General features: G+C 33.0%; 3 protein-coding genes across 3 annotated transcripts; all 3 read right to left on the reverse strand.

Moving 5' to 3' along the window:
• Positions 1-419: 419 nt before the first annotated feature.
• On the reverse strand, positions 420-4,018 carry LOC147383556 (putative pectinesterase 67). The gene is made up of 5 exons (XM_086428489.1): positions 3,621-4,018; positions 2,171-2,333; positions 1,261-1,467; positions 926-1,173; positions 420-812 (listed from the first exon to the last, which is right to left on the reverse strand). Exons 1-5 carry the CDS (start codon positions 3,896-3,898, stop codon positions 662-664), a joined length of 1,047 nt encoding a protein of 348 aa, XP_086284615.1. The 5' UTR covers positions 3,899-4,018; the 3' UTR covers positions 420-661.
• Positions 4,019-7,081: 3,063 nt separating this feature from the next.
• LOC147383557 (putative pectinesterase 55) lies at positions 7,082-10,231 on the reverse strand. The gene is made up of 5 exons (XM_086427309.1): positions 10,020-10,231; positions 9,764-9,920; positions 8,542-8,763; positions 8,162-8,397; positions 7,082-7,247 (listed from the first exon to the last, which is right to left on the reverse strand). The coding sequence occupies exons 1-5, from the start codon at positions 10,229-10,231 to the stop codon at positions 7,082-7,084; spliced, it is 993 nt and encodes a 330-aa protein (XP_086283435.1).
• A 5,128-nt stretch (positions 10,232-15,359) lies between these two features.
• On the reverse strand, positions 15,360-18,487 carry LOC147383558 (putative pectinesterase 55). Its single transcript, XM_086427310.1, has 5 exons — positions 18,252-18,487; positions 17,976-18,132; positions 16,904-17,119; positions 16,295-16,530; positions 15,360-15,525 (listed from the first exon to the last, which is right to left on the reverse strand). Exons 1-5 carry the CDS (start codon positions 18,461-18,463, stop codon positions 15,360-15,362), a joined length of 987 nt encoding a protein of 328 aa, XP_086283436.1. The 5' UTR covers positions 18,464-18,487.
• Between the last annotated feature and the right edge of the window lie 7,232 nt (positions 18,488-25,719).

The raw sequence follows: 25,719 nt of genomic DNA on the forward strand, positions 1-25,719 counted from the left end.
GGTACAATCTTGAGGTCACTTCAGAAATATTCATTTAATAAATTCGTGCTACAATCACCTTATTAGCGTAGCCTCACAATTGATTGGATCAATTCATCCATAAATCATAATTTTCTTACAAGCATCCTAGCAATATTCTATTTGATACTCACTAACTCACCATAGACATAATTCTCACCAAAGTTTATAAATTAAAATGGAAAAGCCACTTGAAGTCTACATTGCTAATTTGCTATGATTCAAGGGCTCATATTTATTATGAAAATAATTTCCTACCATAGAAACCAACCTGAAATAGTTATTTTAACATTTTTATCTGTATTTAAATAGACAAAAATAAAAATAAAATTGGTATTGTGTATTTTTATTGTTTACTTGAACTCCTTATTTGATGTAGCTAGAAATTAACTTTCAAATAATTAAATTAATTACCTTATTATAATAATACATTAAAGTAAGGTTTACATTGGTTCAATAAAAATCAATATTTTTTGTTTATCTATCAATCAACCAACATGTTCTTGAAGTTAGAGTGAGGACAACATTTCTACATTATGGTAATGTAATAGTAATTAAATTCCTCTTATCTTAAATTTAAAAACCAAGAAATTAGAAAAATAGGGAAATTAAATGAATTTAAAAAAAATAAAAAAGGTATTTTCTAGTAGACAGGCAACCATTCCTTGCCACTGATGAAACCAATATCAATGAATGGAGCAGCTTCTTTGTCTGTGAGTTGTTGTGACCAAGGAACGCGACCCTCTGCGTTTGAACCAGGTCCATGGCAATCGTACTCCGCGTGAAATATATTACTGTTTTAAATTCACAAAAAAAAAAAAAATTAATATAGTCCTTTTACAAAGCTACATTGCATATATGGCTTCATATTCATGGCCACAAGAGAACATGAGATGAGTTTTCTTACTCTGTGCTGCCGTTGTAGCTCCAATTGGTCCACCCTTCTGGGACAATAGTCTTGGAGAGGTAAGTCTTGGCAAATATCACCCTTGAATAGGCTCCCCTTGCCCTGCCCAAGTACACCCCACCAATTCCATAAACCTTCCCTTTCAAAAACACGAAACCGCTATCTTCTTCTGCAGTTTGCTTGTTTTGAGCTGTGATGGAGCCATGGATCGATACCCGAAAATCAGCCACCACAAAGATCTCACAACTCTGTTAATTTCCAAAATTCAATAATTTATGTTAATTTATGATTTTTTTTTTGTTGAATTTGTTAAATTGATTATTAGCGGCACTTACATAAAACATTGACTGACCACGACCGAAAATGAAATCGATGGAGCCTTGAATGTAGCAATTGTCATAATAATGTCTGCCTTTGTTATCGAAGAGAGTATTATGGGCACTATAGAATCCACAATGGTAGAATGCAACTTTGTCTGCACCCACGAATGCTGCTACCGATTGATTTTGTGATGTCCATGGATGTCCTATGTCTGCATCATTCTGTAAATGATAAAAAGTTGGGTGAAAATGCCTAAATGAATGAAACTTTTGATTCAGATATGATTTTGAAATATTTACATGTCTGAATAAATTTTACCATATGTGTAAAATTTTTAGTGAATTTGTTTTTGTACCCCTTAGATTTTAAAATATCAAAGTATATATGTAAATTCACTAAAAATGTTATACAGAAAATAAAATATATACATGTTTCAATGTTTAAATTCATTTAGTTATATAATTTGACCAAAACTTTTATAGTAAAATCCCCATAAAATCATATATAAAAAAGACTAATGATAAACTGAGGCCCCAAAACTTGATGCTCCCTGACGTGGCAGTGGATAGAACCATAGATCTTTGTCCTTGTGAATCTGGAAGAAAAAGATCTAGAATGATGATTTTCTTACTCCCCCCTCTACTCTCCCGATGTGGCATCTGACAGAATAGTAGATTTTCTTCCTCAAGATACATAACTACACATGTTTATGAGAATGTGCAGTTTTGCATCCCAGGAAAAGAAAATTTACGATTTTGTCACATGCCACGTCGGGAGAGTAAAGGGGGAGTATGTTAGAGGGGATAGTCAAAAAATCACGACTCAAAGATCTATGGTTCTATGCATTGCCATGTCAGAGAGGGTACAAATAGCGTCAATTCACCACGACTCTATCAAAAATAATATCAAAGAGAAAGAAGAAACCTTGAAGCTGATGCCAAAGGCAATGAAGTTTGAGGCTTCGACCCTGAGAGTTGCAGAGTCGGTGTTGTCGGTAGAGCTCTTGTCCCAGACAATGTGGGTTCTACCTTTCCCATTTCCTCTTAAAAATATATATGGTTTATTCTCTGGTATATGGACCATTTCTCTGCAATAAATTTACACATACTCACCTTCCAAACATAAAAAATACACATACTTCAATTATATTAACTACTTTTGTTCTTCAAAAATGACTTTAAACGAAATTCAAACATCTCTTAATCTGTTTCTTCTTTATATATTAACTCTTCAATTATTGGTATCAAATGTGAAGATTAAGGTCTCATTTTTTGTCAAAATCAGCTCTTAACTGAGGAGATGGCCCATTGTTGTGAGATGTCTATGGGCTTGGACTTCAAGAGGTGAGTTAGTATCAAAAGGGACCTTTTTCGATGCATATAGAGAGTCTGTAATTTTTATTGTTGATAGTTGATTTTTCTCGCCCTTTCCTTCGTAGACACGTAGGCAATTTGCCAAACCATGTAAATTTTGTGTGTTCATTTTACTTTTTTTTATCTTTACTCTTGTTATGCTTTCACACAACACCCATCAAATGAATGTTCAAGATTTATGAGTTAGTGGGTCATTGTATCATTTAGAGATGAGTGTACATTCACATATGAAAATGTAAGAAATAAGTGAATAATTTTGTTTCAATTTTTTCTTCGTGTCCATATGATTGATAGTAAGACAATCCTCAGGAAAATGGTTTTCTAGGAACATATGGAAAATCATTTTTCAAATAAAATGATTTGTTCCTTCTCTGGAGAAATGATTCTCCGAGCCAACCCCTTAGGAAAATGAATTCCTCCTTAGTATGGGAAAATCTTAATTGTCTCAATTATATCCCCACCTCAAAAATTATGTAAATCAACTCTTAGTCTAGAGTTTCTCCTAAATGGAACAAAGCACTTGTAAATATTTTTTGAGAAAATTTAGTCTTTCAAGACCTTATTCTTTGGAAGTTTAGTTTTCAGAAAGAATTTTTTTCTCTACAATCATACATACCCTTTTAAGTAATTCATAACATGGTGACAAATATTGGGTTCGGGAATAATTCGACAAGAGAAAGCTATTGAAAAAATTGATAAAATCGGGAAATCATCGGATAAATTTAAAAATAATTTTTAATGTACAATAATATATATTTTAGATATTAAATGATAAAATAACACTTAAAAAATGCTAGAAATAAAAGTAATATGTAAAAAATTAATTGTGATATTTTGTTGGAAAATCAGTGTTTTTTTTCCACAAAAAAGAAAAAAAAAAAAAAAAAAGCCTAAGTTTGTCACACCATCATACAAAGATCAGCTTGATGTGTGATTCATTTTCATTAGATTTGGTGATTTTTATCACATGTAACATCTGATCATTTATATAACTGAATTACCTATATATTCCTTTCCTGATATGGATAATGATCCATTGAGAATTCCCTTCTTGAACAGAATCGATAGCGGCTTGAACCGATGTGAAATCTCCATCACCTTTTATATCAACCTTGATTGTACGATTGGTTCCGATCTTTTTTGTTAGTAATGGTGAATCTATGACTGTTTCTGCAGATAACCCATGAACAACATCGGATAAAGAAACCGAGACCACGAAAATTATCAAGAAGATTACATGAATTGTTTGAACGAGGAAAGTAGATGGAGAAGATGGCATTTTAAAACGATAGAATCGCCCGACTCGACTCGATCATAACAATGGGTTAAAGCAGGGAAGGGTCTTATGATGAGAAGGTTGACAAGTCATTAGTTCAGTTTCTTCTTCATGGGTTTTGGCTGTTTGGAAGGTAATATTGGACGTTCTTCCTTTAAGGTGGGAAAGTTGGTTAAAAAAACTTCAAATGCAAGGCTGAGACTCTTAGTCAAACATACGGTTGAGATATGAGGAAAATCACAGATTTCCTAGAGATTAAAACTTATTATTATTATTTTAGAAAATTTACTAGAAAAAAAGGGTTAATTTTTTGGGATATTTACGAAAAAGTGATCAACATTGACAAATTTATGATTCCGACTCACTGTTTATTTTAATTATTAAAACGTGAATGATAACGACTTTGGAGGTTTTTAATGTGATAATTTTGCAGGTTTAAAATGATTAATTGGAAATAGTTACTTTAAACCTGCTAAATAGTCACTTTAGAACCATTGGATTAATTCATTATCGTTCTAGACTTTGTTTTAACGAAAATGTGATCAGTCACGTTATGGTAATTAAGGTGAAGAGTTAGGTGCTGTTTGTTAAACTGAAAAAAATAAGTGCTGAATAGCATTAAGCGCTGAAACTTATAAGCGTTAAATTTAAGTGCTGAAAAAGTTGTTTGTTTAAATGCTGAATCATGTTTGTTACACATTGCTGAAACTGATAAATTGTCTTTGTTACCCTTACAATCATATTATACATTGTTTACATGTGTTCAAATGCTTATTTATTATCAAACACAATAAAATATATTATTTCTTATAAAATTAAAATACAATTTATTTTTAAATAATAAATAATACTCAAATAATATTCAATTTATAAATAATAATTCTATTTATAAAAACCCACAAATTTCAAATTAAAAATAATAATGTCATACAAGCCACCAAAATTTGAAATCAACTTTAAAAGAACTTAATTTTGGATGAATAATTTTCGATGGAAATGAAGATGTGTAATTATAAAAGCACCCTATGAATTAATAAGGACAACCCACATTATAGCCATTTTTTGTTTTGTTTTATATGGGTTAAAATTTTGGAATGAGCAAATTTTTAGTGAGGATGGTCTATATGGTCTAGAGATCATCCTCACCAAAAATCAGTCTATTTTGAAACTTCTAACTCGTTAAAAATAGTTTTTTTTTTTTTAAAGGGACAATTTATGGTTCTTGAATTTGTTTTGATAGGGTTAGAAGTTTTAAGATGTGTTGATTTTTGTCAAGATGATCTCCTCATTGTAGAGATCATCCTCACCAAAAATCAACTCATTCCAAAAATTTTAACCCATATAAGACAAAATAATTTAGTTATGGTGTGGGTTTATTAATTTGTGAGGTGTTTATATACTTACCATGGGATATAAGAGATAATATCCTTTTAAGAATAAGGGCATACTTGTCCATGTTCAAAAAAACAAAGGGCATACTTGTCCGTGTTGAAAAAAGCGAAGTGCTTACTGCTTCAGCACTTTTTTTCAGCATCAAAATAATGCTGAATTTTTTTCACTTATTTTCAGCAATAAACACGAGTAAACAAACGCGCTATTTTGACAAAAGTGCTGAATTTAATTTTTTTCAGCAATAAGCACTGAAATATAGCGCAAACAAACACCACCTTAGTCGGAATCGTAAATAACTCATTTTCAGCTCACGAAATGGTAATTCATTCTAATTTTTTAATTAATCATAATAAAACTACAAAACCTAATTTCAGAAGCTGGACGGTCCAGCATTATGGACTCTCCTAGTACTACGTCTTCTACGTTCTACCTACGTGGGTGAATTTGGCTAAGAGGCTTTGTGAATTGCAGAAAAATACTTTCGTTACTAACTTGGTAAGATTTCAATCTTACTAAGAGTCGTTCAACTTAAGTGGATTACCAAATTGGCAATCCAACACCACAACGCTCTAGATTTCATGGAAAAACTCAGATTCAAGAGGAAATTAATGATTTTTGAATTTGATCCAAGGTTTTAAAATTGAAAATTATTGAACTCCCAAATTTAAAATTAAAATTTAAGGTTAATTAAAAAATATTATTTTTTTTTAAAGTTCTTAAGATTTTGTCCTCTACATCCCCTTATGGCATTGGATCATCTTACATCCCCTTAGTAAGATTTCAAATCTTACTAAGTTGGTAAGGCTAGCATAACTCTTTAATATAAAAGAATCATACATGCAAATTAAATCTTTTTCGGTAATTACTTAAAAAATATTATTTTTAATAATTAATTAAAAAATCAAAATTTTTATAGTAATTTTCCAATCTCAAAACAACGTGGAAATCTCTAAATTGAACAAATCTCTACAAAATATGTAATCTCTAAAAAATCTTAAAGTTATAAATGCCCTTGATCCATTGGCCTCTTTGGTTTGAGGCTTTCTTTAAACATATGGTTGAGATAAGATGAACAAAACAAGGATTTCCAAAATATCGATAGATTTTCTAGAGATACGCAGAATGTTTCATAGGGATACGTTTGTCCTTGGACATTCTTAAAACCTCACCAAGCCCTAAGAATTGCGGAATTCTCATTTCAGCTTAGTTTTGAAAATGGTAAATTATTATTTTTGGAGTTAAAATGTTTCAATTAAAGTCGCAAAATTATTGTTTGATAAAGCAGAACTTTTTAACCATTTACTAAAATTAAAGTGGGGAAAATATTTATTATTTTATACAATAGGACAATTTTCCTCCATAATTGAAATATTTTAATTGATAATTAGTTATTTTTGGAATTAAAATGAATAGTTAACTGAGATGGATTTTTCCAATTTTTTCTACATTCTTGAAGTTTCTCCTTTATTTAAAAAAAAAAAAGCCCAAAACATGAACTTATTGCGAAGGTTGGTGGAAAAGAGAGATTTTTAATTCACAAGAGAGTCAATTTAGGATTTCACAGAATCTCGGATGTCCAAGCAGACCAAACTTAACCAACATAATTTACTAAGAAAATATCATAAATTGCTTAATTTTTCACAAATATATTCTTAAATCAACTATTTATTTGAAGGGTGATAAATATAGAGAGATTCTATGCTACACTAACTTTTACTAACGCCACCCCTACAAATATCTTTCACAACAATAATGAAAATAAATTCATATAGGAACCCAAATACATGAGTCCATTTAGTAACTTGAGGGTTGTTTTTCAATCCAACCATCTTCATCGATAAACTTTGGGCCTACAAACGCTTGGACCTGTTCAGGAGTGAGCTTCTTTTCCCATGGAATACGTTTTGAAGTGTCCGAACCAGGTCCAGTGCAATCCACCTCTGCATAAACTATAGTGTTCCTACAAATTGCAAACCAGATAAATTACAAGCTAGAAAGAAACACTATGTGGTAACAAATATAAGAGCAATAGTTAATTTGATCTAAGAGCCCTATTTAATTATAAAGGTTACACTCGACCATGTTTTAATAAATCTTGTCTGAGACCAAGACCAAGACCGAGACGACTAGTCCAATTCGTCTTGGTGTCATCCACCAACGAGATGGATTGACAAGTCATCTCAAACCATGGTCTCATTTGAAAACACAGTCCAATATCTCATTGTTGAATGAGACAACTAGAACAATTCGGACAACTTATCACGCACTTGACACAATATTGTTTTGGTTATGTTAACCAACCAACTACTCCAAAAAACCAATATGTTGGAGAAAGGGAGAACTATGAATATAAGAGAGTAATAGGGGTATGACACACTCGAGAGTGAAGGAAAATATACACTCAATTCCTCTCATCCATAGGGGTGAAAAGATTTGAACCTGTGAATTATACGAACTTAGCGCTCTGATACCATGTTAACCAACCAACTACTCCCAAAAAAAACCAAATAGTTAGAGAAGGGGAGTACTGTCTATATAAGAGGATCACGGGGCTCACACAACGTGAAAAAGCCCATATTTGATGGTTCAAGGTTGTCGAATTTCATAAAATATGACAGATCAACGCTTCAATTTTTTTTTTATTATTATTTTTTTTGATGGGCTGAAACCATCAAATTAATGGAGGATGAGAGAAATTTGATGGCTCTGGAACATCATAATTTCAACAGTCTTGAGCCGTTGAAATTTGGTTTCTAAAATTCATGATGTTAATAGGGGTACGACACACCCGAGAGTGGAGGAAAATATACACTAGACATTTTATTATTCATTTGAAGAGTAAAATATCTACATTTAAAGAAGAAAAATACTAACTCGTTGCCCTTGTAGTTCCAAGCATCCCATCCCCATGGAGTCACTTTGATTTCAAACTGTGTTTGGAAGAATATTACTCTTGAATAAGGTCCCCATGCTCTACCAAGATTAACTGGACCCCCTCCAACTACGATGCATTTTTTAAACACGAAGCCAGTTGGTTCATCCCCATGGTTTCTATGTTGAGCTGTTATATAACCGCCACGAAATCCAGGAGTAACCACTATTTTGCATAGCTACAAGAAAAAATAGAAGAAAAAAATAAAGTTATATGGGCATATATGTCGCCAAGAAATTAAATTGAAAAACTATCTATCTCACAATGGAAATCAATATCACATTTGCCAAACATTGGTGATTTTTGTTATTTCGTTCTCCACCTGATAAACAGACTGCCCATTGCCGAAGATGAAGTCAACAGAGCCTTCAATGTAACATCTATAGAAGAAATGGCGTCCGACTGCATCAAACAATGTATCTTGAAGGCTCACGAAAGCACATTCGTAGAAAGAATTCTTGTCTCCTGATATGAAAGCCACGACCGCTTGCGTTCTTGTGCGGCCAGAAATAGGATAAACTACATTGTTGTGATTATAAGTATTCTGTGAAACAGGACACCCATGAGTCGGTACATGATAGTAAAAAAGTGGCCTTAATTCATAATATTTTAATAATGAGGCGAGTGTATATAAGTGGTTTTGAGGTTGAAGGAGCGAGATTGGTAAGTTTGTTAAAGTCTATGAGTGTTGATACCATCCACGACTTGCGTTCAAAATCCACCTTCACTTATTAATTGTCAATAATTATCCCACTTGCTTATAAAAAAGAATTAAGTGGCCCTTATGTTTGCTCATCTCGAGCTCATTTTTTTACTTTATCATTTCATTTTGTACTTAGCATGATTTTAAATCTTGTCCAAGACGGAGACAACTTGTTCAATACATCTCGGTATCATCCACCTAAGAGCAAGAGAGACAAGTCAAACATATTGAGAAACTCGTCTAAGACGACTCGGTCTCATTCATGGGACCAGATGTCAAATCAATGGAGTTTTAAAACCATGTTTTGTGTCAATGAAATTTATCTTACCAAGAAGGAAAATATACCTAAATGCTAGTATGGCTGTCACTATGAATAGAAAATATGGATCATTAATTGTAAATTAAAAAAAAAAGGTTGATTTACAAAAATTGTCCTATGGGCATTAAACTGAATTTACCTTCATACCTTTTTTTATATAATGAAATCATACAAATAAATTGATTTTTTTCCAAAATAAAAGGTGCCCATTTAGCTCAATGTACCTTAATTTATACCCTTATTCAATTAAAAATAAACCCTATACTTATGCGTTTTTCATAATTTTGTAAAAAGTTAAGAAAAATTAAAAATTCAATTTATTTGGATGATTTGAGATTCACAAGAAGTCTAAAAAGTTAAAAATAAAAATAAAAATGTAACATCGATCAACTACCCATTTTGGATTACATAAATACCAAATCAGGTAAATGGCTCTTTTGAAAAGGATTTTAATGTTTATTTTTTTACATAAGAGCCCAATTTAAAATAGAACAGAAGTTAACAAGTTCTTAGTCCCTTCACCTTGAAAGTAATGCGTTTGGCCACAAAATTATCTGCATGCACACTAAGAGTAGCATTCCATATATTTACACTACTTCTAAACTGAATCACTGTATTACTGCTACTTTCACCTTCCAAGAGGATGTATGGCTTGTTGTATGGGATTGTAACATTTTCGCTGCATCAACATGAATGAAACCCAAACACAAGTGGATCAAAATTTTGAAGACCCACTTAGTACAAATTTAGATAGAGTACTAGGATGTATATATATTACCTGTAAATCCCTTTAGTAAGTTTGATTTGGATCCACTTTTCATTGTTTTCGGGGACTCCTCTATCAATGGCTTGTTGAATTGTAGCAAAATCTCCATGGCCTGCTGGTGTAACAGTTATTGTCTTAGAGATGGGAGATGAAGCTGCATTGCTTAATCTCCAACTTCCAAAGCTTGAAAAAATAACTACGGAGATGAGGATAAACAACTGCATGGGTACACCTTTGAAAGACACCAAGAAAATAATCCAACACAAGTACTCTTTTGCACATTTGGGTCTATATTTATAAACTTCCCTTCATCTAAACATTTATGGAATGGGTTTTTTTTTTTTTTTTTTTTCAAGCACAAGAAAATTATATATGGAAAGGATTTTCTGAATTACCTCCCTCAAATTTTCAGCAAATTGTATTTTCCTCCCTAGTTACTTGGCCAATAACTACTGAGTTTTGACCAAGTTTTAAATGCTAATTAACTTCTTATATATTTTTAGAAAAATATTAACATGACTTCGTACGACAATGCGTCAATAATAAGTTAATGTGGAGGTGTGCTCAGAATCATAGATGTTTTTCCTCAAGACACAAATGAAATGTAGTTACGATCATAGTTAGTAAATTCGCGATTGATTAACGAATTAGATGAATAATACTTTTCCCGATCAAAACTGTCGTTAGTTTCGATTTGGATTAATTCGCGGATCTTTGAATCCCAACGAATAGATCGCGATTTGTACATATATTCCGTAAGTATTTTAATAAAATACTTCGTATTTCCCTGTTCTCAGTTCTCACTTCAAAACTCAAGAGAAGGGATAAAAAAAACCCTAAATTGAAAATCGCCCCTACATAAATAATTAATCTTGAACAACTTGGGGAGTTTCTAGAATACGTTAATGATGATCGTGAAGAGAGCTTGAAAAGGAAGATGGAATTACATCTAATTGTGAAGATTTTTTTTTTTTACGAGTTATTTGATCCATCTACTTCGCATTAATAACTTTTTAGAAATGACAAGAAATTTCTTTTTGAATTTAATTAGGTCATGGGACATGATGATTTTGGCATTAATTAGTATATCATATTTTATACTTTTCATTTACATTGATTATTAAATGGATAAAAACTAAATATTTAATTACGAATATATATTTTATTGGATGAATGTGATTGTAGATTGTTTACTTAAAATATTTTTAATTTAAGTATTGATAATTTGATTAGTAGATTAAAGTTGTTAGGTCATATCATATGTTATATATATTCAAAATTTTGAAAGTTTTAAAAATTGTTGGATCCGAATCATTCTCGAATTATTTCCGTAACGTATTTTTACCGTCCTACGTTTTTTTCGCCAAATTTTCGAGCGAACCGATACATCGCTATTCCGAATGGTACCAAATTTATTTTCGTACCGTTTTTTCCCATCTACCGAATTGCTAACTATGGCTACGATATCGATTATGAGAAAAAGCATTTATGGTTCTGAGCACACCTCAATGTTAGCTAAGTGTTCGACACAGTGTCTTGCGTAGTCACTCTAGCATTGGTCATATTTTTATCTTTTATCAAAGTCAATTGTCAAGGGGGTGATTTTAAAATTTTCTAAAGTCTATGGTGGCATATGTAATTTGCTTTAGCCAAATTAAGAATATTATTTGAAAATAAAAATCATTCCCATTCAATAATAATTAATAACATTCTAATCTAACAAAAATAATTAAGGAAAATGAGATGATTATGCCAAGTAGATATATATATATATATATATATATTATATATATATATATATAAAATTAAGGGAGCAAAAAATATTCTCGAATTCTAGTCGACCTTTTGTATTCTTTCATGAATAATATTGGATTGACTTTAAAATTTACATCGATTCACACTTTGCTGATGTGGATATGCATATGCATATGCATACGTGGCCTTAAATGCTTTTCATTGTTATATGAATAAAAAGCATCTATGATTCTGTCCACACCTCCACATCAGCAAATGTGAATCTATGTGAATTTTTAAAGTCACTCCAACATGACTCTATTTTCCTAAAGTACTAATATGAGACTCTCATAAATGAGACCTGGAATAGCCAAGGTTTTCATAAAGATTCCGGATAATATGATCACCCAAGGTGGAGGATTGAAACCCTCCTCCCACACCTCATCACATGTCACGTAAGTCATTATCCAAGAAAATTTTAGGCATCAATCCTTTGGATTTTGGCTTGTGTGGCATGTGTTGAGTTATGGAGAAGGGTTATCCTTCACCCTGGGTTCATAGGATCTGGACTTCTTAATAAATATACATGTTGCATTCCCACCTATTTTACTACTAAGCCTACATTATCTATTTTTTTTTTTTTATTGATGGAAAAGAAAAAAAAAAAAACGAGTTTATACTCGTAGTCAAACTTTTATATTTTACACTCAATTAAAATAAAAAATAAAAAAGTCAATGATTTTAAATAAGTAAAAGTTGGGAGTGCTTGGAAGTAAATTTTGAAGTCACTTCAGCACGAGCAAGACACTAGAGTACCAATCTCATGAAGAAAGATTCTATTGCCACCCAAACGTTTGCTAACGCCACCCCAATTCATATGTAAATCACCAAATAATTAGCGCTTGGGGGCATTAGCAAAAGTTGGTGTAGAAATATAAGCTCTCTCTTATAAATGAGACAAGGAATACGCACAGGGTCTTCATAAATGTATATGTGGCATAGAATGATAGAATCACCGATCGATCGATCGTAACAATGAGTTAAAGCAGGGAAGGGTATGAGAAGGTTGATAAATCATTGAATCAGTTTCTATGCACTGCCACATCAGCTCTATGTTGCATGCAGTGTCCAACAAAGTCAATGTAGTCGAAGTAATAAACATTAAAATTCTAATAACTTTGAAAAAAAAAATGTTACTTTTCGTCATGGAATTTTAATTTTAAATTTGGGAGCTAGTAGCCATCTATTTTCAAAACCTTCAATCAAGCTAAAAAATAATATTGTTTTTAAATTTTTTCTTTTAATTATGAGTTTTCTCATGAAATCTTACTAAATTAGTCATACTAGCCTAATTTATAAAGTAAGGTTTGTTCAATAACAAACTTCATAAAGTAAGGGAGTATTTGTAATAAAATTGCAATAGATAGGTCTGCCCCATAGATTTCTCTAAATCTATGGTTTTCTGTAGATTGCCACGTCAGCACAATGTCCAAGGAAGTCAGTTCAACATTTTCCTGATACTTTTTCTTTTCTTTTGAAGACTTTTCCAACCTCAAACCAACGTGCGGCTAGGGTTGGTAATGGATCAGATGTGGATCGGATGAAGCTATTTTCATATCATTATCCAACTTTATATCCAGTTATCTATAACTGATTTTTTACCCACTTATGCTAAGGATATCCATATCTGACAATTTATCGAATTTTTAAATGATATCCGCATCCGACTTATACCCAAATTTCAAGTGGATATCCAAGTCAGATATAAATATATGCCTCATTGTGAAGATGATGGAAAAATCTTAATTTTGAGTAATACATATATTTTATTATGAATTTACCATATCAAATTTGGATAAACAGATATTCAGGTTGGATAAGACGCATATCCAACCCTAAAAATATTCAAATAAAAATAAGTACAGATAAATTTATTCAAATTCTTAATCGGATAAAAAATTTGTACCCATACCCGAATAACTCAAGTAGGATGAGTCGAGTAAACGGATATTATTCTCTCTAGAAATATATGTAATCTCTAAAAAATTCTTAAGGTCATAAATGTCCTTGAGGCTGGAGCCTTTTCAGGCTGTTCCATTAAACATACTGTTGAGATAAGATGAAAAGAACATGGATTTCCAAAACATCGGTATTGATTTTCTAGAGAAACGCAAAATGTCTCCTTGGGATACGTTTTTTCTTGCACATTCTTACTTTCTTATCACCTCAACCAATCATCTGCTTGATACAGAGCCTCAGCGTTGAGGATAGTGTTTCCCTAATTTCATTAAAAAAAATTTCATATATTTGTTTATAGTGAATTTCCCAAGGTTAATTCCTAATTTCTTTCCATCCCAGTCGTCTGCTTGGTGGAGATCCTTAAACTATTTTCTTTTTTTCCTTTTAAAGGCTGATTTACCAAAAACATGCCCAAAAAATTGTTGAATTCTCATTTCAGCTTAATTTCGAAAATGGTAAATAACTATTTTCGGTGTTAAAATATCTTACGGAAAATTATTGTTTGATAAAGCATAATTTTTTTAACCATTTACTAAAATTAAAGTGGGAAAAATATTTAGAGTCACGATATTCGGACTCGAAAATTTACACTCGGTTTGTACTCTGTCGACGTGGCAAGTGCACAGAACCATGTATAGATCTTTTTCTTCAGGATACACAAGGAAGAAAATCTATAGTTCTATGCACTTACCACATCAACTGAATACAGATCGAGTGAAAATTTTCGAGTAAGATTATCATTAGTCAAATATTTATTATTTTATAAAATAGCAAAATTTTCCTTCATGATTGAAATGTTTTAATTTTATAGTGAATTGAAATGGATTTTTCCAAAATTTTCTAGAGTTTCTCTCTCCTTTTTTTTTTTTTTTTGAATAATGTTGAAGTGACTTCAAAGATTGATCTCATTTTGTACTTTGTTGATGTGGAAGTGAGTATGAACCATAGATGCTTTTCATTGAGATACTTCTCTAAACATGAACATACCATTGAACGAGGGAAAATGAGTGATTTTTTGCTCGCAAAAGAACCAATAACGAGGGTAATTTTTGAAATTGTGGATGCCCTCGATACATATAGTTTGTGTGATTTTTTAGGATTATGTGAAATCTCGAATTGACTTTTTTGAGTAAAAATTTTTCGGTGGAAAACACAAGTGTTTTCAAAGATCATAACAGAGTTTTCTTAGATTTTTATAAGAAGGATGATAACAATATGCAGGGCCAGATTCACATTGGGGGCAATGGGGGCACTTGCCTCCACAAGCATTTTCGAAGTCTATGAGGTTACATGAATTATTACGACAAATAATAGTGACGGATAAGAAAATTCGTTGTTTTTGCCCCCAACAGATTGTTTTTCCTGTAGTGATTGCCCCCACAAAAGGCATTTGCTCTTGGTTGCCCCCACAAGAGCAAAATCTTGGCTCCGCCACTGACAATATGTACCCATTTTTAATTTTTTATCTTCTTTATAAAGAACTTAAAGCACCCCTTCAATATTTCCCCTGTATTTAAATTTGTCATACGCATCCAAGGACACAAGGACTCAACAACACTGAAAACAAGTTCATAGAGGATCAAGAATACATGAGTCCATTTAGTAACTTGAGGGTTGTTTTTCAATCCAACCATCTGCATTGATGAAGTTTGGGCCTACAAGCGCTTGGATTTGTTCAGGAGTGAGCTTCTTTTCCCACTGAACACGTCTTGAAGTGTCCGAACCAGGTCCAGTGCAATCCACTTCTGCAAAAACTATATCATCCCTACAAATGGCAAACCAGGTAAATTACAAGTTAAAAGAAACACTATATATATGGTAACAAAATATTAGGGCTGTGCAGTCTAGGCGGTTTTGGCACATTCGAGGGTCAACCTAAGCTGTAGAACCCTCAACCCAACCATCAGGTTAGAGCTCATTAACCCAAGCTCAACCCAAGATCGAGCTTCTAAAATCAGATTAGCCCAAGTTAGGTAATTTTGGACGTGAACTCATTTAGAAAACCACAGTTTCATTTTGATCAACAGATAAATTTTATTTATTTTATATCTTAAAAAAGAAATGCAATATAACAAACAAAATCACTAGTAAATAAATTTGCACACAACCTTCAAATCCATCATTTAAATACTATTTAGACAGTCCATATTAAATCAAATCCACCGATGACTAAATATTTAACATTGGGTTTGGATTGAGTTGAATTGCCTAGAACCTCAATTCGAGCTCAACCCAAATTCAATTTGGATTGAGATTTCCTTAGCCAAGCTCAACCCATTTTCCATATAACCCAACCCAGGCTCGCCCATCCATCGGGTTGAGTTTGGGTCAGTCTCCCCAAGTTGCAACCCTACAAAATATAGCAAGCTCAAAGAAACACTATATATGTGGTAACAAAATATAAGAGCGATAGTTATTTTGATCTAATAATCCTATTTGATGACAAAGGGGACACAACAATTTTTTTTTTCTGTTTTTGTTTTATTATGCATTGAAGAGTAAAATATCTGCATTCAAAGTCGAAAAATACTAACTCTTTGCCCTTTTGTTCCCAAGCTTCCCAGCCCCATGAAGTCACTTGGAGGTTAAACTGTGATCGGAAAAATAGTACTCTTGAATAAGGTCCCCATGCTCTACCAAGATTAATTGGACCCCCTCCAACCACGATGCAATTTTTAAACACGAAACCAGTCGGTTGATCCACACTCATTCTTTGTTGAGCTGTTATATAACCGCCTCTATGCCCGGGAGTAGTCATTATTTTGCATAGCTACACAAAAAGTAGAAGAAATTATTTTTTAGTTATACAGGCATGTTCCCAAGAAACTAAAATTGAAAACCTAACTATCTCGCATGAAAAAAGCCCATATTCGACGGCCCAAGTTCGTCGAATTTTTCATTAGCGAGTCTTTTTTTTATGGGTCAAAACCGTCAAATTGACGGAGGATGGGAGAAATTCGATGGTTCTAAGCCGTCAAATCTAAGGAACATAAAACATTTCAACAGTCCTAGATCATCGAAATTTGGTTTCTAAAATTCGTGGGCCTTCGCTCATCGAAATTTCCAGTTTAGAGGTTGTGTCACAATGGAAATCGATATCACATTTCCCAAACATTGGCGATTTTCAGTATTTCATACCCCACCTGATAAACAGACTGCCCATTGCCCATGATGAAGTCAACAGTGCCTTCGATATAACATTTATAGAAGAAATGGCGGCCGAGTCCATCATACAATGTATCTTGAAGGCTAATGAAACTGCATTCGTAGAAAGAATTCTTGTCTCCTGTTATGAAAGCAGCAACTGCTTGCTCTCTCGGGTGGTCAAAAATATGTCCAAGTTTGTGATTATAAGTATTCTGTGAAACATGACACCCGATAAGTTGGTACATGTTAGTAAACAAGAGGCCTTAAATCATAGTATTTTAAAAACAAGGCGAGAGTATATAAGTCATTTCGTATTTAAAGGTGTTAGCTTGCTAAGTTTATTAAAGTCTATGAGTATCGATACAATATGCATGACCTAGGTTCAAAATCTGCCTTTTGCCTAGTAATTGCTAATAATAATACCTCTTATTAAAAAAAAATTAAGTAGTTCTAGTGCTTGTGCTTGTGCTTGTTGTTTTGCTCGTCTCGGGTCCTTTTTGGACTTTTTATATCTATTTTTTGTAGTCAATGTAATTTCTTAGCAAAAAAAGAAAATTAATATATGGAAATTCAAATATGGCTCAGTATGAATAGAAATTAAATATGGATTAAAAATTTTAAAGGACAAAAAAAAAAGGAAGGCTGTTTCACCAAAACTGCCTATGGCCATTAAATTGAATTTACCTTCCTACCTTTATTTTTTCGAAAGTCATACAAATAAATTTATTTTTTTCCAAAATTAAAAAGGGCACCCATTTAGCTGAATTACCTTAATTATGCCCTCATTTCAATTAGAAATAAACCCTACAACCTAAGAATACTTCAGCTTTTTTCATAATTTTGTAAACAAAAAATAAAAAATGGTCTTTTACTTGAGGTTCAGAAAATGGCATTTATCACACCCTAATTAAATATTAAATGTGTTTCTCGAGGAAACTGTGTTTCCTGATGAGCATGGATTGACGATTCCCAAACTTGTCACGTCAAGTAGTTGATTGAGTATGCCACGTGGGGGTAGTCAGATTATCACGACTCAAGATTAAAATAGAACAAAAGTTGTCTCCTCACCTTGAAAGTAATGCGTTTGGCCACAAAATTATCTGCATGCACTCTAAGAGTAGCATTCCATATATTTACACTACTACTAAACTGAATCACTGTATTACTGCTACTTTCACCTTCCAAGAGGATGTATGGCTTGTTATATGGGATTGTAACATTTTCGCTGCATCAACATGAATGAAACCCAAACACAAATGGATCAAAATTTTAGAGACCCACTTAGTACAAATTTAGATAGATTGCTAAGATGAAGGATATAATATATATATATATATATATTACCTGTAAATCCCTTTAGTAAGTTTGATTTGGATCCACTTTTCATTGTTTTCGGGGACTCCTCTATCAATGGCTTGTTGAATTGTAGCAAAATCTCCATGGCCTGATGGTGTAACAGTTATTGTCTTAGAAATGGGAGATGAAGCTGCATTGCTTAATCTCCAACTTCCAAAGCTTGAAAAAATAACTATGGAGATGAGGATAAACAACTGCATGGGTACACCTTTGAAAGACACCAAGAAAATAATCCCACACAAGTACTCTTTTGCACATTTGGGTCTATATTTATAAACTTCCCTTCATCTAAACATTTATGGAATGGGTTTTTTTTTTTTTTTCAAGCACTAGAAAATTATATATGGAAAGGATTTTCTGAATTACCTCCCTCAATTTTTCAGCAAATTGTATTCTCCTCCCTAATTACCTAGGTTTGACCAAGCTTTAGATGCTAACGAACAACCGCATTCAACATTGAGCTAACGTGGAGGTATTCTCAGAATCATCAATGGTTTCCTTGAGATTCGAATGAAAATAATCTATGGTTCTGATGACCTCCACGTCAATTACGTGTCGAACAAAGTGAACAGTCACTCTAGCATTGTTTATATTTTTGTCTTTCGTAAAAGCACAATCTTCAAGGAGGTGATTTTAACATTCTAAAAAATCTATAGTGGCTTATGCATGTAATTTGCTTTAGTCAAATTAAGAATATTATTTGGAAATAAAAATCCTACTCATTCAATAACAACCGTCGATCTAATCTAATCTAACAAAATAAGAAGGAAAAAAGGGCTGATTATGCCAAGTAGATATACTTAATGGAGCAAAGAATATTGTGGATTTAACATTTTTAAATTTTTTCCTGAATAATACGAGATTGACTTTAAAATTCTCTTCTTTCCTAAATTACAGAGAATCTCATCAACGAGATTACGAATATATCTAGGATCTTTATAAATATATACGCCCTCCCTCCCAAGTTTTATTTATTACAATCCAATTAAAAAAAAAAAATTAGAGATATTTCCCAAATCTTGCGCAACTTATGAAAAAATTCCGATTTGAGTACATTTTCATTTTAATTCCCAAAACATGTTTTTCTAATGAATTCGTCATTTTTATAATCAATGAATCGCTAATAAATTATCAACGAGATCACTGATGATATGACAAAATTACTAGTATTTTATCAACAAAATCATTGATTATAAAAATGATGAATTCATTGGAAAAACATGTTTTGGGAATTAAAATGAACAGTTTGCTAGGTTAGGAATTTTGTCGTATTCAAGCACGAAATGGAGATTCACCCCAAAAAAAGAAGTCAATAGTTGAGAATAAGTAAAGGTTGGGGTGCATGGATGTAAAATGTGAAGTCACTCCAACATGACTCGTCTTTTCCAAAGTACCAATGTGAGAATCTCTTAAATGAGATGAGGAATAGAGTCGTGATGATCTGACTCTCCCATGTGGCATACTCAAAATACTCTCTTGACGTAACATGTGCTAGAACTATAGATTTCATGCCTCAGAATACACATCTGCACATCCCCATCAATATGTGCAGTTGTGTATCCCAAGGAAAAAAAATCAATGTTTCTAGCACATGTCACGTCAGGAGAATATTTTGAGCAGGGACTTCATAAATGTACATGTGGCATGAGACTCCAAAGGGACCCACTCACCCATCACTTCCTTAGGTCCCACCTAGTTTACTACTGGGTTGTAAGCCTATAACACGACTTTTTTATTGATTGAATGGAAAAAGAGTCTGCCTAGCCTTACTAAGTAAAGATTTCACCCACACTAAGGGGCTTGGGCTCACCTTATGATATCCAAAAAACATGATCTGATGCTTCAAGATAGTAGAGGACAGAATTTTATGAACTTAAAAAAAAAAAAAAAAAAAAAAAAAAAACTAATTTTCAAGTTTGGGAGTTATGTGGAAGTTTGGTAGCCATCCATATTTAAAATAATGGATCAAGCTCAAAAAAAAAAAAAAAAAAGAGATCATCCTCACAAAAAATCAGTCCATTCCTAACATTTTTGCCCATATAAGACAAACGGTGTGTCGCAATGTGAGTCGTAATAGGGGTCGTAATAACGCCATCCATATATATATATATACATATTCAACACCCTAAGGTTTACCCTACACTTTAACAAACGTGTTTTGTCCTACATGGGTTAGAAATTTTGGAATTGACTGATTTTTGGTGAGGATGATCTCTATGATTAGAATATCATCCTCACCAAAAATCAGTCAATTCCGAAATTTTTAGCCCCATGTTTACAAGTTGAAAAATCGTGGACCGTCCATTTTTTTGTAAACCATTTTTGATGGGGTTAGAAGTTTTGGAATGAGCTGATTTTTAGTGAGGATGATTTCCTCACCATAGAGATCATCCTCACCAAAAATCAGCCCATTCCAAAACTTCTAACCCATGTAGGACAAAACACGTTTGTTAAAGTGTAGGGTAAAGCTTAGGGTGGGGAACGGGACCCATATATATATATATATATATATATATATATATATATATATATATATAGGGGACGGTTCAGCAGCCTTAAAGTTTACCAAGTTTGGTGCCAAACATTTTTCAAAATATGGGTTAGAAGCTTTGGAATGAGCTGATTTTTTGTGAGGATGATCTCTATGATGAGGAGATCATCCTCACCAAAAATAAGCCTATTCCAAAACTTCTAACACCATCAAAAGTGATTTACAAAAATTGGACGGTCCACGATTCTTCAACTTGTAAACTAGGGTTAGAAGTTTCAAAATGAGCTGATTTTTTGTGAGACTGATCTCTTCACCGTAGAGATCATCCTCACAAAAAATCAACCTATTCCAAAACTTCTAACCCCATCAAAAGTGATTTACAAAAAATGTTTCGCATCAAACTTGGCAAACTTTAGGGCTGCCGAACCGCTCCCATATATATATATATATATATATCAATGGCAAACATTTTGGCAAACACTTTTTCAAAACATGGGTTAGAGGTCTTGGAATGGGCTGATTTTTGGTGAGGATGATCTCTACGGTGAGGAGATCATCCTCACCAAAAATCAGCTCATTCCAAAACTTCTAGCCCCCAATTTACAAGTTGAAAAATCGTGGACCGTCCATTTTTTGTAAACCATTTTTGATGGGGTTAGAAGTTTTGGAATGGGCTGATTTTTGGTGATGATGATCTCCAAGATCATCATCACCAAAAATCAGCCCATTCCAAAACTTCTAACCCATGTTTTGAAAAATGTGTTTGCCAAAATGTTTGCCATTGAACGCTACCCTATATATATATATGGGTCAGGTTCCATAGATCCCCATTACGACTCACATTGCGACACACCGTTTTGTCTTATATGGGCAAAAATGTTTGGATGGGCTGATTTTTTGTGAGGATGATCTCTATAGTGAGGAGATCATCCTTGCCAAAAATCAGTTCATTATGAAACTTCTAGCCCCATGTTTACAAGTTGAAAAATTTTAGACCGTCTAATTTTTGTAAACCAATTTTGATGGGGTTAGAAGTTTTGGAATGGGATGATTTTTTGCCAGGATGATCCCCTCATCACAGAGATCATCCTCACAAAAAATCAGCCTATTCCAAACATTTTTGCCCATATAAGACAAATGGTGTGTCGCAATGTGAGTCGTAATGGGGGTCGTAGGAACCCCACCCTATATATATATCTGTGTGTGTGTGTGTGTGTGTAAGTTTGGTAGCCGTCCATATTTAAAATCATAGATCAAGCTCAATATGTATATTTTTTGGGTGGCGTTTAGAGGCCCTACAGAGAGCCTAACATTGTACTAAACATTTTTTCAATACATGGGTTAGAAGTTTTGGAACGGGCTGATTTTTTGTGAGGATGATCTCTGTGATGAGGAGATCATTCTCCCCAAAAATCAGCCTATTCCAAAACTTCTAACACCATCAAAAGTGGTTTACAGAAAAACAAAAAACAAAAAACAAAAAAAACAAAAAATGAACGGTTCATAGTTCTTTAACTTGAAGAAATTTAGAGGGTTGTGGTGTTGAATTGTTGATGCGGTAGTTCATTTGAGTAAAACAACCCTTAGTAAGCAAAATATTTCTCTTGGAAAAAAGAGAGATGCTAGCTACTTCGTTAGTTTGCAACTTGGGTGGGTAACCTGATGGGTTCAACTTGACCCCGGGTTAGGTTTGGGCATAGTTAGCTAGGATTCAGGCTCGAGTTTGGCACAAAAAAAAAATTAAATAAATAAAAATTATCGGACCAAACCAAGTTGGATTCAGACATATACATCGGGTTGCCCGAACCTGAACCTGATAAGATTGAGTGTCTCATTCCCAAGGCCGAGTTGGGTGCGAGCACGGGTTGGTGTTTGTCAAGTGTGGGTTGGGAGCAAATTGATCCCCAACCCACCCGAGTTGCAACCATAGCTACTAGGAACCGACCTTTTACTTATTCACCCCAACTAAAATAAACAAATAAGTTACTGATTGGGAATACGTAAAGTTGGGGTGCCAATTGATTCTCTCTCTCTCTCTCCCTCTCTTTATTTTATTTTTTCAGATTTTTATTTGTTAGATTTAGTATTTTATATGGGCCCAACCTTGATTGTAAACAACTGTTGATAGTTGTTTGAATGTGTTAAGCGCTTTGTAATGTTGAAATAATTACTTTAACCACATTTTTGTAATAGGAAAAATTACTTAAAGGATCTTGATGGAAGGAATTTTTTCTAATTAGTCCCTAAGTTTTTTGATTGCTCTTAATAGCCTATTTTGTAAAACTTTTATTTCTAATCAGTCCTTGAATCCCACTTTAGAAATTTCTCACAATTGAAATGTTGAAACTAGAATCATTCAAACTCACCATTTTTTTTTTGTATATATTAAAAAAAGAAAAAAAAAATTAGATTTTCGACATACCTATCAAGTTTTGAAGACTTCATTCCGATGGAAAGAGTTTGAGAATGAAGAAGAAACCATTTTCAAGGATTTTTAAAGAATTTTGAAGATGTATTTAAAAAGCTAAGATTTTGTCAATTCTTAAACTTCATTTTTAAAAAGAGAATGATTCTTTTGGCTTGAAATCATCTACACAAGTCGTTATGTCAAGTTTTTAGTCGATCTTTTCATGTATTTTATTTGGAAAAAACTCAAAGACGAAAATCGATGGGTTTTACTATCGTTAAGCTTACGATTGGTGAGCTCGACAATAAATAAAACTAGTGATATCGACAATAAAAAGTGGTGAGTTCGACAATAAAAATATTGAACTTGACAATATATAAAAAGTGGTGAGCTCGACATTTTACATTGTTTTTTAGTCTCAGTTTCGTTCTTCAATTTTTGTTATGAATCGTCGAAATAAATAAAAAATACATCTAAATGTTCAAAATTAAAAGTAGATCATTTCCTTTCATCATTCACAATAAAAAATCGTCGGATATAGACTAAAAGTTTAGGAATGAGCTGATTTTTTGTGAGGATGATCTCTATGAAGAGAAAATCATCATCAGAAACAAAAAAAAATCAGCCAATTCTGAAATTTCTAACTCCAGTTTATAAGTTGAAGAATCATGAACTTTTAATTTTTTACCGTTAGTTTGTAACCACTTTTCATAGGGTTAAAAATTTTAGAATTGACTGATTTTTTTGTAAGGATGATCTATTGATTATAGACATCATCCTCACAAAAAATCATCTCATTCCGAAACTTTTTAGCCGTGTAAGACAAAACTCTGTTTAGGACTTTGTCAAAATAACCCGACCTATATATATATATATATATAATGATGATGATGATCTCTATGGTGAGGAGATCACCCATACAAAAAATCAGCCCAATCCAAAACTTCTAACCTTATCAAAAGTGGTTTACAAATTAATGATAAAAAATTGATAATCCAGAATTCTTAACCACTTTTGATGGGGTTAGAAGTTTCAGATTGGGCTGATTATTTTGTGAGGATTATCTCCTCACCATAGAAAGCAGTCTAATCTAAAATTTCTATCCTATATACGATAAAGGTGTTGGCTCCCTAAAGATGGTTGTCGAACGGGACCTATATATAATGTTTTTCCCTTTTTTTATTTTTTATCTTTTTATATATCATTTCTTTTCCATTTTTTCCTGAAATTCCCCTTGCCGTTTTAAATATGTGTTATGACTTGGTGACTATGAGTATAACCATCTCTTAAGCTAACTTCCAAGGGTTGGTGAGATGGCAAAGACTACGCCTTGGTAAGCTGAAGTCATGAGTTTGAATCCCCTTGGGGGCCATCCTCAAGGATTTATTCCATAAATTACTTGGTGCATGTGAGGTATTTTAAGAGGCCCGAATATCTCAATTTCAAAAGAAATCTCTTTAGTAATCTACAAAGGGTATGCATGATGATAGTGAATTCGTTTTTAGCAAAATACGAGTTTTTCGAAAAATAGTCATAGAAAATTTTATTTTGAAGGTTGATTGCTTTTAAGAAAATTTCAAAAAAAAAAAAAAAATGCATTTTAGTTATGGGATTGGAGTCAATGTGAGAGAGTAGCATGTGAGAAAATAATTTACCTAAGGTGTGCCGTGGGATAAATTTTCTCGTCTAGGCATGATTTTTAAACTCATCCGAGATCGAGACGTATCTCCCGAGTTAACTCGGTATCAGAGCTGAACGAGACCAACTCACAAAGTCATTTTTTTGATCAAGTTTTATGTCTCACGTTATATTTTTTGAGTTATCTCACGAGACGTCTCAAACGTATCGGAAAACTCGTCCAAGACGACTCGGTATCAGAGCTGAATGAGACGAGATGCGATACCGAGTTTAAAAACCATGCGTCTAGGTGTACGATAGAATTGCAGCCGTTTCCAAATATCGACATTTACATAATTATACAAACACAAATGGGTGCACATAAGAAAAGACTGAAACACATGCACACACTTAAGAGTTGAGTCTAGTGGAAGGCATGATTTTAAAACTCGTCCAAGACGTATCGCTTGAGTCGTCTCAATATTACCTAACAACGAGACAAACAAACAAATTATTAGGGTTTGATAGCATCAAGTGAGATGAACGATACATATTAGACGAGATGTCAAAAATCTCGTCAGAGATTTCCAAGACGAATGATATCTCCTCTGTTTTTATCTTCAAACCCTATCCTTTCAATCTCAAATCGATCTTTCTCCTCTTCTCAATCAAATAAACTAGAGAAGAAAGGGGTTTAGTAAAAAAACTTCTTCCTCCAAATCAAGTAATCTCTCTCTTTCTCCCATCAATAGAAGTTCGTATTTCAAACATGATTTTTAAACTCATCCGAGACCGAGATGTATCACCCGAGTTAACTTGGTATCAGAGCTGAACGAGACCAACTCACATAGTCATTTTTTTTACCAAGTTTTACGTCTCACATACAAATTTTCGAGTTATCTCATGTGACATCTCAAACGTATCGGAAAACTTGTCCGAGA

Source organism: Akebia trifoliata, chromosome 16, assembly GCF_017979445.1.
Source record: "Akebia trifoliata isolate Shusen 1 chromosome 16, ASM1797944v1, whole genome shotgun sequence".
In the NCBI taxonomy this organism is placed as follows: Eukaryota; Viridiplantae; Streptophyta; class Magnoliopsida; order Ranunculales; family Lardizabalaceae; genus Akebia; species Akebia trifoliata.